This window comes from Fistularia commersonii, chromosome 5 (genome assembly GCF_037954325.1).
Source record: "Fistularia commersonii isolate RoL2024-O1a breed Wild chromosome 5, RoL_Fcom_v1.0, whole genome shotgun sequence".
In the NCBI taxonomy this organism is placed as follows: Eukaryota; Metazoa; Chordata; class Actinopteri; order Syngnathiformes; family Fistulariidae; genus Fistularia; species Fistularia commersonii.
The window spans coordinates 3479409-3495000 of NC_141288.1; the positions used below are offsets into that span (position 1 = coordinate 3479409).

The 15592-nt window shown below is 47.9% G+C and overlaps 2 protein-coding genes across 2 annotated transcripts in view; both read left to right on the forward strand.

The window, feature by feature from the left end:
- lsm8 (LSM8 homolog, U6 small nuclear RNA associated) overlaps positions 1-15592 on the forward strand; it is a 216426-nt gene that overhangs the window by 173190 nt on the left and 27644 nt on the right. The gene's annotated exons all lie outside the window — the stretch shown is intronic.
- Positions 14137-15592, forward strand: part of LOC147233874 (thyrotropin-releasing hormone-degrading ectoenzyme-like) — a 76568-nt gene continuing 75112 nt past the window's right edge. Inside the window, exon 1 of the mRNA XM_086146492.1 lies at positions 14137-15592. This exon is cut by the window's right edge and continues 18 nt beyond it. Within this exon, the coding sequence (XP_086002618.1) occupies positions 15128-15592 (465 nt within the window). The 5' untranslated portion in view covers positions 14137-15127.

The following is a 15592-nucleotide window of genomic DNA, read 5'->3' on the forward strand; positions in this document are numbered from 1 at the left end:
ATGCTCATATGATGGATCCGATGATTATTGATTGGGGGATAGAATGGGTAGATGAGCAGATGATTGATGAGTAGATTATTGATTGACGAATAAAATGACGATGGATGAGTGGATTATTGATGAACGGATGAAGACGAGCGTTTTGGCCGAAAGTTTTATCGAGTTTGACGAAGGTTTTGTATCCGAGTCCGAAAAGAATACAAGCGCAAATCGCTGTGTTTCAATGACAACCGCATCAAAACACTCATTGGCTAGAACCCTTACATGGTCGGGTCCCGGAGCCAATCACGGCTCACAGCAAGGTGAGAGGCGGGGTTTTACCCGGCCGGGTCAGCTGTCAATCACAGGGTGGGCCGTCAATCACCCTCTCATTCACACTTATGGACAATCTAGTCTTCCATGAAGCGAAGATGGCGAGAACCCGGTGAAAACTGGAACCTCCTTGCCAAAGATCTGCTACTCCTTCTCCTCTTCTTCTTCCAGAAGTTCTCCCATCTCTGCTCCCATCCCTTTCTGTCAAGTTCAGGACGAACAGACACTCCGGCGTGAGCAAACCCAGCCACCACCGTCTTTCATTTTTATTCTTTTTTTCTCCATCACTCCTCCGCCTACACACTCACCTTCCACCTCCGCCATCACCACTGCACTGCATCTACCCATCTCCCTTTTTTTTTATCTTCTATTACATGTTTTTTTTTTTTTTATTGGGTTTTCATCATAAAGCGTTTCTGCAAACCAAATCTTTCTCACGGGACAATAAAGTTTCCAATTGAATCGGGGGGTTTTATTTGGCGGCAGCGGCTGCAGGGACGCGGCGACAAAACAATAACTTCTAATGGATTTATATGCGGGAGGTGTGTGTGTGCGTGTGTGTGTGTGTGTATGTGTGTGTGTGTTGTACTGTAGCAGTGAGTAAGTGCAAACCCTTGCTGAATATAAACGACTGCGAATCCAATACTGATCCGTCTCCCTCTGCAGCCCTTCTCTGAGAACGCTCCGTCACTGCATTAACCCCCGGAACGTCTCCAACGGGTCAGCTGCGCCGATGTTTATATCAAGCGCTCCCCGTCACCTTAACCCCACCCGCCTATATCTCATCACCATTAAACTACGACGGCTTTACTCCACCGCCGAAATTTGGTTCAGGTTCTACTCAATATCAACCCCCGAACTTCGAACGTGGTTTTGACGAATCGCGGCGCCGCTGCACTTGTTCGACGACGTCGGGAACTTTTCTTCGCGCACTTGAGAACGTCGGAGATTTTACTGAGGACGGAAGTGCTTCCGAGGGCTCTGGTAACACTCAAGAAGCTAATTAATACCGTCCTCATACGAGGACGTTACGTTGGGAATGCTAATGCTAGTAGCATGGTTGTGCAGGCTGGTCCATGCCAGGGGTAGGCGTTTAAATTTTGTTTTTGCGGTTCAACTTTGCATTCCCCGCACTTGAGTTTCACCCATACGAACCGAGGTGCCGCTCATTAATAAGTACTAATTGCTACGTGCGATGAACTCGTATGAGGACGTTAAGATTTTTAAGTGTTATTCACATGTGAAAAGGGTGGAGGTTTAATTGAGGACTGAAGTGCTTCCAGAGGTTCTGCTAACAGTCCAGAAGCTAATTAATGACTGGAAATATATAATGACCTCATACAAGTGTGTTATGTTTTGAATGCTAATGCTAGTAGCATGCTAGCGCAGGCTGGTCCAAGTCAGTGGTAAGTGTTTGTATTTTGTTTTTGTGGCTGAACTTTTGAGTTCCTCGCACTTGAGTTTCACTCAAACCAACTGTGGTGCCGCTAACTAATAAGTGGTAATTGCTACTTGCTACGTGCGGTAAACTTGTATGAGGCCGTTGAGATTTTTAAGTGTTCTTTTCACATGTGAAAAGGTTAGAGGTTTTATTGAGGATTGAAGTGCTTCCCGAGGCTCTGCTGACACTCAAGAAGCTAATTACTGACTGAAAACATATATTTTCCTCATATGAGGGCATTAGGTTTTGAAAGCTAATACTTGTAGCATGCTAGTGTAGGCCTGTCCAAGCTAATTGTTAGTGTTTACATTTGTTTTTGTGTTTGGACTTTTCATTCACGGCACTTTTCTCGAATTTGACTCAGACGAACCGCGGTGCCGCTAATAGCGAAGTGCTAATTGCTAAGTGGGATGTTCTTGTTACGGGATGTCAGGGTTTTAACTGTTTGGTGCGGAAGTGAGAAGATCGAAGGTTTTATTGAGGATGGAAGAGTTTCCGCTGACACTATAGAAGCTAATTACCAGATGGAAACATCTACAGTCCTCATATGAGGACATTAGAGTTTGAATGCTAATACTCGTAGTATGCTAGCGCAGGTGGTGACGCGCAACCTTTCTACGCGGATTTAATAATGGCATGAAAATGGCGAGGATGAGGAATGGTGGAGCAAATCAGTGGAGATCCGGAGCTCCCGATCTGTTGTTTGTTGTCACTGGTTCCTTACATTTACCCTTCAGCTAAACCCCACTGCTATTCCTGCAAGCTAACAAGCTAGCTGGCTTGATTGTGAGCGAGGGCTCTGATTGGTCCGAGGCGTTCGCCGTCTGGCGGCTCCGCCCACGCGTTCTTCTGGATCTCGGGAGGAACAACCATCTCCTCTGGAGAGACTTTTCCGTATTTTTATTCCCTCGACGTGCAAAAGTCCATGTCGACAACAACCGCGCCACTGTCGTCGGCGCACAGAGGACCGTGTGTGTGTGTGTGTGTGTGTGTGTGTGTGTGTGTGTGTGTGTGTGTGTGTGAGATCTGAACAGTCACCTCTGTGTTAAAAACGCCCCTGAACATGAATATATTCCTCTCCCATTCCTTTTATTTATCCTCACACTGCCAACATTGCTCGACTATCACTCGATGACACACACACACACACACACACACACACACGCACACACTCTTACTTACCCACACACTCAGGCGTATAATGGAGGTTAAGCAAAAAGGCAACGTGACTTTGGCTGCCTGAAGGAAAGACGAGTGTGTGTGCATGTGTGTGTGTGTGTGTGCGCCTGTGTGTGTGCACGCGTGTGTGTGTGAGTGTGTGTGAGTATGTGCTCTCACCGCCGAAAGCGTGGGCTCCTTCTTCAGGTTACGTCTCTGTGAAAAGATGATGGATGGAGGATATAAAATCCACAGCTGCAGGACAGGATGGACGAACACAGACGGAGGGATGAAAGAGTGGATGGAGAGATGGATGAACGATGGATGGAGGGACAAAAGAGGGATGGTTTGATGGATGGAGTAATCAATGGACGCATGGATAGATGGTGGATTACTCATGGATGGATGGATGAATGGATTATTGATGGATGGATTGAAAGATGATGATGGATTATTAATGGATGAATGAAAGGATGGATGGATGGATGGATGGATGGACGAATAGACTATTGATGGATGGATTGATTAGCAGATTATGGAAGGATGGATGGATGGATGGATTGATGAATGGACTATTGATGGATGGCTTGAAGGATGATGGATTATTAAATCATGGATGTATGTATGTATGAATTGACTATTGATGGATGGATTGATGATGGATTAGTAGATTATGGATGGATGGATAAATGGATGAATGGACTATTGATGGATGGATTGATTAGTAGATTATGGGTGGATGGATGAATGGACTATTGATGGATGGATTTAAGAATGATGTATTAGTAGACTATGGATGGATGATGAATGGATGAATGAATCATCAATAGATGGATTGAAAGATGATTGATGGATGGATGGATGGATGGATGGATGGATGGATGGGCGGATGATGAATGAGGAGATTATTAATGGACGGATTGATGATGGATTAGCAGATTATTGATGAAAGGATGGATGTATGAATGATGAATGAGTGGATTATTGATGGATGATGGATTAGCAGATTATTGATGTATGGATTATGAATGAGTGGATTATTGATATTAAATGGATGAATGCATGGATCAGCGGATTATTGATGAATGGATCGAAGATTGCGGGATGAAGGGATGAATTGACGGATAAATTCCAAGAACTCCCCCAAAAAAGTCCCAAGACATTTTTTATCCATTTTCTAGAAAAAAAAAAAAAAAAAAAAAACACCTGCAAATGTTCCCAATGAACACACGAAACTTTCATTTTCAACAAAAACATCCTTCGGACACTTTTTTTTTCCCCCCCATTTCGGCGACAGACCAGTGAACGCGACACTCCTTCGCACCAGAACTTCCCTCGTCTTCCGGGGCGCTTTCGGAGAGGGTGCGGTCACCGTCGTCGTGGCAACTGACGGCAAAACCGTAACACCCTCGTTCCCGTTATCATGGAAACAGCCGCGGCTCCAGGTCTGGCGGGGGCTCCTTCTCCTGCCAGCTCCAGATACATTGTGGGCACCCGGGGGCCCGTTTAGCCGGAGTGGCGGCATCCCGGCCCGCCGCTCGTAACTCACGCCGCTGACTTACGACCCAATTTGCGGCGCAGGAGCGGCGCTGATGACCTGGCAACCCGCCGGCCCCCTGATTTACTCTCTGGCAACCCCCGTCCACATCAACCTCCGGGACCCCCGCCGCCGCCGCCGCGTGAACCCCGCTTATCAGGATGGACACTTGAGCGGTTTCCAAGGTGACGGGGAGCCAATTATCTCCCCCCGGACTGGTTTACTGCGCTGATTTAGATCGTTGCGGGCAGAGCGAGGGTGGGCGGAGCCTCGTGGGGTCGAAAAGCGAGGAGCCAATGAAAGCCGTCGTCGCCCCCTGAAACCCGAGTTTTGAGAATTTGACGTTGAATCAAAAAGTCTGACTTTTAATCGACGCGCCGATCTGACATCGGATACAGATATATATACACTGCTCAAAAAAATAAAGGGGACACTTGAACAACACAATGTAACTCCAAGTCAATCACACTTGTGTGAAATCATAGTGTCCACTCAGGAAGCAACACAGATTCATTTTGACTTGTTTTAAGGACATTACATCAAAGTTGGATCAGCCTGGAGTTTGTTTTTACACTTTAATTTTGAGTGTGATTCCTAATCCAGACCTCCATGGGTTGATACATTTGATTTCCATTGATCATTTTTGTGTGATTTTGTTGTCAGCACATTCACCTGTGTAAAGAGCAAAGTATTTCATAAGAATATTTCATTCATTTAGATCTAGGATGTGTTTTTTAAGTGTTCCCTTTATTTTTTTGAGCAGTGTATATATACACAGTGGGGCAAAAAAGTCAGCCATCAATTGTGCAAGTTCTCCCACTTTAAAAGGCCTATATTTTTAATCATAGGTACACTTCAACTAGGAGAGACAGAATGTGAAAGAAAATCACATTGTCTGATTTCTAAAAAATGCTTTTCCAAATTTTGGTGATGTTTTTTGGGTGATGTTTCAATTCTTCTGAACACCACTTGCATGAGCATTTTTAACCTTTTTGGTAGCCTTTATGATGCTAGCTTACTGGAAATAGCGTTGGAACACAACAATGAACGATGGAAACAACGAGGATTAGCAAACATGGCTGTTACGCTACAACAACACAATGCAGAAAGCCTGTGAGTTTGTATGTTTGTGTGTTCGTGCGCCGAGGCTCGATTCGAAATTTGATTTTAAACTCACAGACCGATTTTGTTGGCGTTCACGAGTCTACGTCCTTCCAGAGTGTCGGACCGTTGCCGGCGGTGGCAGACATTCGGCGGTGAACCTGAAGCTCCGACCGTCTCCCCCTCGGCGGTAAATCGTATCCGCGTCCGATGCGAAGCGAAGGCGATAAAATCTGATTTATCCGATGGAGCCAAAAATAAATGGTGCCGTAAAAAGCGGAATGTCGCCACTGTTGGTTCTAAAAAGACGCAACGTCGTCCGTTTGACTTTTTGTCGAGAGCGGCGGTAAAACAAACGAACAAATTGTTTTGTTTTTTTTTTAAGTGAATGTCCGATCGGCCAATCGGGCTCCTTCGCCGTTTACGGCATCGTCTGCATACATTTAAATAAACACCAGAGTCCGAGTTTGACTGCAACGCACCGAGATTGGATCCCATTACATGTGACGGGTTGAACAGAAAGGCTCAATTACAACCAACCCGTGTGTGTGTGTGTGTGTGTGTGTGTGTGTGTGTGTGTGTGTGTCCGAGCTATGCTAATAATTCCATGGAGGGTCGATGCAATCAGAAACCTCTCACTTTTAATCAGCGTGACACTGAGCGACGTGCGTGACTGTGCGCCCACACACACACACACACACACGCGTGCACACACAAGCGCGTACACACACAAGCGCGCGTGCACACACACAGTTGTAATCCTGGACTGCAACCCCAGCATGGCGTGAGAACAAAACACAAACATTTGACAAATTAGACAGATGAATGGATGCAGAGCGAGGCATGTTAATAAACCTGGTGTGTGTACGTGCCCAAGCACACACACACACACACACACACACACACACACACACACACACACACACACACACACACACTGCTGCGCTGCAGTGCGGTTGGATAAATGGGAAAGTAAATGACAGGGCCGACAGCTCGCCGTACAGATGTAGAACAGATTGCTTCTCTCCAGTCTTTGATAGGTGTGTGTATGTGTGTGTGTGTGCGTGTGTGTGTGGGGGGGGTCAGTCTCTCTTGCACAAGCGCGTGTACGACACACACACACACACACACACACGTTGAGAATAGAGGGGTAGAAAATAAAAAGATGTTCGGAAAACCCGACAGATTGGAAGATGAGATGAGTGATCGGAACCGGTGACGTGAATCGTCCCGCAGAACGAAGGGTCGTGGTCGCCACGGCGACAGCAGATAGCCACAGATAACCCGGGGTTATTTAAATTCCCACCAAGATGAAACATCTCACACACACGAGGAGTTGGGGGTTTTCCAGCGACGCTGGTCTCACTTTAATTTGCGCTTGTAATTATTTTTTTTCTGTCTTGCATTAAATCATATTTATTGATTTCTACTTCCTGTTTCCTACTTCCTTCCTGTCCTGCCTCGGTTTCGTCCGCGGAGCCAATCGGTGCAAGATGAGGGAAACAACCAATCAGAATCATCGGAGGGTTCTGCACTTCAGGCTGTCTTCCTGTGTGCCTTTTATTCAGGTCCGAGGGGGCGGGGCTTAATCGCTCAGGCGCCCAATGGCGTGACAGATCCCATTCCGTCGATCCGATCGGTCCTTCAGCGCCGCGGCTCTTTGATCCGATCGGCGTCCTGTCGTCACGGTCGTGAAAGTTCCCTTCGATTGGTCGTTCCTCCGCCCTGATCGTTTCCTTCCGGGAACCCCGATCAGTTTTCCTCTCACTCTGATTGGTTGCTGCACCGCTCCGGAGCTCCTGATTGGTTCCCTGCTCTCTGGTCGATCCGTCGATGGTCTTTGTGTTCTCCGCGGGTTCCCCGGGCTCTGATTGGCCGGCCCTCCCTGGGCGCCGTTTGTTCCACCAGTTTTCTCTAGGGACCTTCTGAGGGGGAACAGAGCACGTCGCCGTGGCGACAGCCCCCCTCCTTGGATGCTAATTGAATAAAACAGAAGAACATCAATCGCACGGTTCTCCTAGTTCTTTGCCTCCAACTGGCCATCAAAGATTCAGACAGAACAGGGTGTGTGTGTGTGTGTGTGTGTGTGTGTGTGTGTGTGTGTGTGTGTGTGTGTGTGTGTGTGTGTGTGTGTGTGTGTGTGTGTGTGTGTGTGGGTTGAGTTCAGAGCGATGGAACCCCCCCCAACTCATCGAAACCCTCCTGATCTGCATCGCCGCTCCTCTCCTTTCGAGGAATTTGAAATATTGATGTTTGGCTCTAAGAGTGTGTGTGTGTGTGTGTGTGTGTGTGTGTGTGTGTGTGTGTGTGACCTCCTCCACGCTCCCGCGTCTTCTCTCACCATTCTTTTTTTTTTTTTCTTATACCTCCTCCTCAGCTGCTGCTGCTGCTGTGAGATTGGTGTCAAGTGCAGAGACCACACACACACACACACACACACACACACACACACACACGTGCCCACAGACTTTCTCCCTAACAAGTGGTACACACTCATTAGATTTTCTGCAGACTGTGAGTGTTCAGTGCACTTGACACCAATCTACCCCGAGATAGGAGGATCTGGACCCTCTGCCTCTCCCTCTTTTTCAGCCTCTCATTCTCTCTCTCCACACCATCTTCCACCGTGATCCTGTGGCTGAAATAGGGTTCTTAATTGGCTGCACAGAGTGTGTGTGTGTGTGTGTGTGTGTGTGTGGGTGTGTGTGTGTGTGTGTGTGTGTGTGTGTGGGTGTGTGTGTGTGTGTGTGTGTGGGCCGGAGAAGCCGCTCTTCAGGGTGAGTGCAGAGATAAGGCGAGATTCCTCTTGTTGCTGCTGTTGCTGTTGTTGTTGTTGTGGTCGTCATGGGAATCCTGTTGCCAGGGCGACGGGACGCTTTGATGTGGTGTTTTGTCCGCCCCGGCGCCGCCGGCGATTGTTTTCCACCGCTCACGATAATCCTGAGATCTGACCCACATATGGAGCCCGGACCTTCCTAAAGTTCTCCTCTGAGGAACGTCCAGGGTCTCCTGGAGAACTTCTCCAGTGATTGACACATGGCCTTGTGATTGACAGGTGACCCAATGATTGACAGGTGACTGCGATTGACAGGTGTTTCTGTGACTGACAGCTGGATCTATGGTTGATAGGTGACCCTGTGACTGACAGGTGACCCCATGATTGACAGATGACCCAATGATTGACAGGTGACCCTGTGATTGACAGGTGACCGTGTGATTGACAGGTGACTGTGTGATTGACAGGTGTCCCAATGATTGACAGGTGCGGCCTATTCCCGGTCAAACCCCGCCTCTAACTTCAGCTTGGGCTGTGATTGGCTCTGCCCAAGAAGTGGGATCAGGTTGAGGCTGTAGATGGCGGATAAACAAGGTGGATCATCTCAGCTAGCATGTAGCCAAAGCTAATGCTAACTGTTATCTGCGTCAAGCGAAGTCGTAATTTCAGAATGCGAACTGACGAATCGCCGGTTTGTGAACCCCCATGATCCCGTGCACAGCCCGCACTCGCCCCAAAATAAATCCAGATGTCGTAGTGACCCCCCAGCCCCCACTCGTCCCCCCGGTGGTGAAACAAAGAACTGCGCCCTCTTTAAGCAGGACCGGATCAAATGGCGCCGACGTCTCCAAGAAGAAGTGGCGTTCTTTGTTCTCCAGTTTTCCCGGCTGTCTGTTCTCCGGCGTGACGCGGAGGATGTCGGATCCGAGCGCCGACACAAATACGAGGCGCGTTCACGTGCACGTGCGTGTGCGTGTGTGTGTGAAGACGGCGTGTTTCTTTAGATGATACACACTCTAATCTGCAGTGGGAGACGTTCGCTGTTTGTTTGAGTGCGAGGTGGAGACTGTCAATATTTCCCTTCGCGGGATTCGCAGTCGGCGTCACATGGAACCAAGCTGACTTTCCGCGAACTTCGAGTGGTTCGTCAGACTGACACACACACACACACACACACACACACACACACACACACACACACACACACACACGCACTCACAGATGCCTTAAAAGGGAGTGAGGTTCAGAAGTTTCTTCTTGAAAACAGGAAATAATCCTCATGTATTGTTTACTTCTGGTCACATGACGCGACCGGAGGTCATGTGACACGACTTGGCGGTCATGTGACACGACCCCTGACATCATCGGATCTCAAAGGAACGAACTTTCTCTTGACGCAAACATGGCCGTCGGTTCAGTCATCTGATCGGAAGTTCGTAAAAGAAGAGCGATGTTTTTTTTGTTTTTTTTTACATCCTTGTATTTTCCGACAATTAGTCCCGCCGTCTTTGAATCCCGATCATTTTTGATTTTTCGGCTCATTCTCGTACCGGGAATGTTCCGATCGTTCTCCCCGTGATCCGATCTTCATCAATTCCAAACTGTTAATGTGAAAGGAATAAACTTCCTCTGCTTCCTGTTTGAGGCCAACATGGCCGCCGCTTCAGTCAGCTGATCGGAAGTTCGTAAGAAGACTCCCGAGGAAAGTTTTGTTTTGGTTTTATCGTATTTTCCAATTATTTGTCACGGCTTCTTTGAACGGCGATCTTTTCCGACACTTAGGCTAAGCGAGCAAACAATAATCCGATTTTAGTTTGGGTCCTATCGGGAATGTTCCGATCATTCTCCCTGCGATACGATCGTTCCGATTTCGGACGGGGAGCCGTGATCATTTTGGTTACAATTTTTTTTTTTCCGAACAGTTTCAATCCACAACATTTCTGTTCGATTTGTGTTCCAAAGTGTGAATGCATGTCGGAACACAAAGAACTCATTTCGTCCAAATCACGATCTTTTCAACCAGCCACTTTCGGACGGTTATTTCAGTTAACGAAAGCCGGTGACGAGGTTCCCAGACAAAATTCGTGGAAACACATTCATTTAAATTTGCGACTTTTGGGTGATTCTTGTCCCGACGTTTCCATTTCCGACAGTTTCTTAAAAATGTACGATCCGACTCATGTATGAAAAGTTTCCCTCAAAACACGATCTATTAATTTTCCCGCTTTTGGGTTCAGCTCGTGTACGATGATTCGGACCGACGACGGTTTGGGAACTAGAGTACGAACATTTTAGTTTACGACAAAATGCATTTGTTTTTTTTTTCAAATTGTAGCTTTTTTGTTCAGCTAATGTACGACGATTTGGATTGGTGACAGTTGGGACTAATTTGCGTTTGGACATTTCAATTCACGACAAATGGCTTGGGTTTGCGTACAAACATTTCGGTAAACCACAGTTGGGAATAAAGTGTGTACAACACTTACAGTTGGCAATGATTCATGAACAAACATTTGATTCTTTGACGGGTTGATTTGAGTAATGGACAAACAATTCAGCATATGAGAGTTGGGAACGATTCAATTTGTGAACAAACATTTCAGTTCACGACAGTTTGGTACGATTCGTGCAGGAACAATCATTTCGGTTCACGATCCTCTCGTACGATTCCTGTACGATCATTTCGGTTCAAGACAGTCGGATACGATTTTTGTACAAAAATTTTATTTCACGACAGCCAGATAAAATTTTTGTACGAACATTTCAGTTCATGACAGTCGGGTACGATGCTTGTACGAACATTTGAGATCACTACGGTCACGTACAATTCGTGTACGTTCGTTTCAATTTGCGCAGTCACGTACAATTCGTGTACGATCGTTTCAGTTCATGACAGTTGGATGCGATATTTGTACGATCTCTTGAGTTAGTGCAGTCACATACGATTCGTGTACGCTCAATTCGGTTCATCGTACGATCGTTTCAAGTTACGATGGTCATTTACGATTTATGTACGATCATTTCGGTTCACAACAGTTGGATACGTTTTTTCTACAATCATTTCGGTTCACCACAGTTGGATACGATTTTTGTACGGTCACTTAGGTTCACAGCATTTGGATAAGATTTTTGTACGATCATATCACTTCACGATGGTCACATACAATTCGGAAACGATCATTTAAGTTCACTACAGTTGGATGCGATTTTTCTACGATCATTTCACTTCACGATGGCTATGTACGATTCATGTACGATCATTTCAGTTCGCGCAGTCACATATGATACGTGTATGATCATGTCGGTTCATGACAGTTGGATACGATTTTTCTACGATCATTTCAGTTCACGACCCTTGGATACAATTTTTCCACGATCCTATTAGTTCACAATGATCACGTACGATTCATGTACGATCATTTCAGTTCGCACAGTTACATACGATACATGTACGATCATTTCGGTTCATGACAGTTGGATACGATTTTTCTACGATCATTTCAGTTCACGATGGTCAAGTACGATTCATGTACGATCATTTCAGTTAGCGCAGTCACACACGATACGTGTACGATCATTCTGGTTCACGACCGTTGGATATGATTTTTCTACGATCATTTCAGTTCACGACAGTTGGATGCGATTTTTCTACGATCATTTCAGTTCACGACAGTTGGATACGATTTTTCTACGATCAATTCAGTTCACAATGGTCATGTACGATACATGTACGATTATTTCAGTTCGCGCAGACACATGTGATATGTGTACGATAATTTCGGCTCACGACAGTTGGATACGATTTTTCTACGATTATTTCAGTTCACAACAGTTGGATGCGATTTTTCTACGATCATTTCAGTTCACGATGGTTAAGTACGATTCATGTACGATCATTTCAGTTATCACAGTCACAAGCGATACATGTACGATTATTTCAGTTCACGACAGTTGGATGCGATTTTTCTACGATAATTTCAGTTCACGATGATGTACGATTCATGTACGATCATTTCAGTTCGCGCAGTCACATATGATACGTGTATGATCATGTCGGTTCATGACAGTTGGATACGATTTTTCTACGATCATTTCAGTTCACGACCCTTGGATACAATTTTTCCACGATCCTATTAGTTCACAATGATCACGTACGATTCATGTACGATCATTTCAGTTCGCACAGTTACATACGATACATGTACGATCATTTCGGTTCATGACAGTTGGATACGATTTTTCTACGATCATTTCAGTTCACGATGGTCAAGTACGATTCATGTACGATCATTTCAGTTAGCGCAGTCACACACGATACGTGTACGATCATTCTGGTTCACGACCGTTGGATATGATTTTTCTACGATCATTTCAGTTCACGACAGTTGGATGCGATTTTTCTACGATCATTTCAGTTCACGACAGTTGGATACGATTTTTCTACGATCAATTCAGTTCACAATGGTCATGTACGATACATGTACGATTATTTCAGTTCGCGCAGACACATGTGATATGTGTACGATAATTTCGGCTCACGACAGTTGGATACGATTTTTCTACGATTATTTCAGTTCACAACAGTTGGATGCGATTTTTCTACGATCATTTCAGTTCACGATGGTTAAGTACGATTCATGTACGATCATTTCAGTTATCACAGTCACAAGCGATACATGTACGATTATTTCAGTTCACGACAGTTGGATGCGATTTTTCTACGATAATTTCAGTTCACGATGATGTACGATTCATGTACGATCATTTCAGTTCATGACAGTTGGATACGATTTTTCTACGATCATTTCAGTTCACAATGGTCACGTACGATCCATGTACGATCATTTCAGTTACCGCAGTCACATGTGATACATGTACGATTATTTCAGGTCACGACAGTCGGATACGATTTTTTCCTACGATCATTTCAGTTCACAATGTTCACGTACGATTCACGTACGATCATTTCAGTTGGCGCAGTCACACACGATACGTGTACGATCATTCCGGCTCACGACAGTCGGGCACGATTTTTTTATCGCTCATTTCCGATCACGACGCTCCGAAAAATTTTCCGATCGTCCAGGTCGCCCCTTTCCCCGATGCGCCGGCGTCCGATTGGATCTTAAAACTTTGCGACCCCCACTTCTGCCATACCCGTCTTTTCTGGTTCGGTAATTGTGAAGGCCGCCGACAGGAAGTGGAAAAAGAGAGAGAGAGAGAGAGAGAGAGGGAGAGAGAGAGGGAGGGAGAGGGATGGAGGGATGGAGGGATGGGGGGATTCGCACGCCTTCCAGTCGTTTGGGGGGAAATTAGTTCGTGTGATTGAACCTCCTTTCAACATTAATTATCTTTTGTCTACTTTGGAGAGAATCCAGTGAGGAAGAGCGCCTCCTCCTCCTCTTCTTCTTCTTCTTCCTCTTCTTCCTCGCTCACGCGCTCCCCCTCCCTCCCGTGAGCGCGTGCCTTTCGATCCGAGCAGCTCGTGCTCAAACCCGCGCGAGCGGACGACGGAGCGGACTTCCTCTCCTCCTCCTTCTTCTCCTTCTTCTCCTTCTTCTTCTTCTTCTTCTTCTTCTTCTCCTCCGTCCATCCCTCCTCGGTGGATGGAGGGATGCGAGCCTCCTCCTCCTCCTCCGCCTTTCCGAGGGACGCGGCTGCGGCGACGGACAGAAAAGTTGCGGTGGTTCCGGTCCGCCCGCTGATCGCACGCGCGCTCCGGACGTACCGGAACCGGAACCGGTTCTCGCTCGCGTCCAAACCCCGCGGGGGGGGCTGGAGGGGGAACGGGGACGGAGAGGAGGGGGGTTACCGTGTTTTTTTTTTTTTTTTTTTTTTTTTTACCGATCCAGAACTGATCTCCGGCACATGCAGATCTCTTCCGGTACCGGAACCAATCCGTGAGGATTTTTTTTTTTTTTTTTTTTTTTAATTCTTCGTTTTGCAGCGGACTTTTCCGTGATCGTGGCGAAACGGACTACTTGACCCCGGGAACTTCATCCGGATCTTGATCGCTCCGGTAACCGGACGCGGGATGGATTTCAGAACCGGAGCCGGCCGGCTCCGTTCACGCCGGCCGCCGATCGACCGTTCGATCGGTTCATCCCGGGTTACCGATCGCTCCTGAGCCGCTGTTCCCGCCCGTTGACGTCGTTCGGAACCGGTGGAATACCGAAGCCCCGGTGGACGGACACCCCTCCCGCCTCCGCCCGACCGTCCGCCGTAAATTATCCACTTAACCCCCGGAGGAGACGGAGGACCGGAGGGACTCGGCGGGCGGAGAGTTATTACCGGTAATCCGTGTCACCTCAGCGGGGACACTGGAAGAGGAGAGCGGGCTTTTACAGTTATTACACTCTTATTATGGTGTTATTACACTCTTATTACACTATTATCGTTTCGCGACTTCCTAATTGGCTTTTTCTGGGTTGAAAAACAATTTCTAATAATCGACGTGCGAAAACTAGAAATCTCTGCGGGATCCCCGCGGTTCCTCGGCGGCCCGGGGGATTAACCGCCGAACCCCGAATCGAGTCCCGTCAAGCGGCTCCTCCTTCGCGATCCCCCCCGTTCCTCCTCGACACCTGAGCCCGAGCCGAGCCGCATCGATCCGGTCCCCCCTTCCCCCTCATCCCGCGTCGGACCGCCGAACCAGAAGGAACCCGAGCGGCTCTTCCTGCCGGCTTTGCGCGGTTCTGAAACGCGAGACTGGCCGTGTAGGTCAGAGGTCAAAGGTCAGAGGTGGCCCCCCCGGGTTACCGCCGGATGTTCGTGTCTTTTTTTTTCGTGACGTCGTAGCGCGATGGGACTGAACGACAGCAGCCCCGGCGCCGTGCGCAATGGCCGCGGGCTCTCGGACCAGTGGGCGGAGTCGGTGGTGGTCCGGCCGCGCACCACCGAGCGCCACATCACCGTGCACAAGCGGCTGGTGTTGGGCTTCGCCCTCTCCATCCTCACCCTCATCGTGGTCACGGCGGTGGCCGTGGTGCTCGGCGTGCGATTCGAGGAGTGCGGCGGGCGGAGGGGGGAGGCGGACGGCGGGGAGGCCGGTTCCCGTGCCGGCGGCGGGTCGCCGAGGACGAACGGCAGCCGCGGCGAGAGGGGCGGCGAGGAGGAGGCGCAGCCGTGGAGGAGCTCACGGCTGCCGGGAGCCGTCCGGCCGCGCCATTACGACCTTCGCCTCGCCGTCTGCATGGAGAACTTCACCTTCGCCGGGGACGTCAGCATCGAGCTGGAGGTCGCCAACGCCACCCGCGTCATCGTGCTG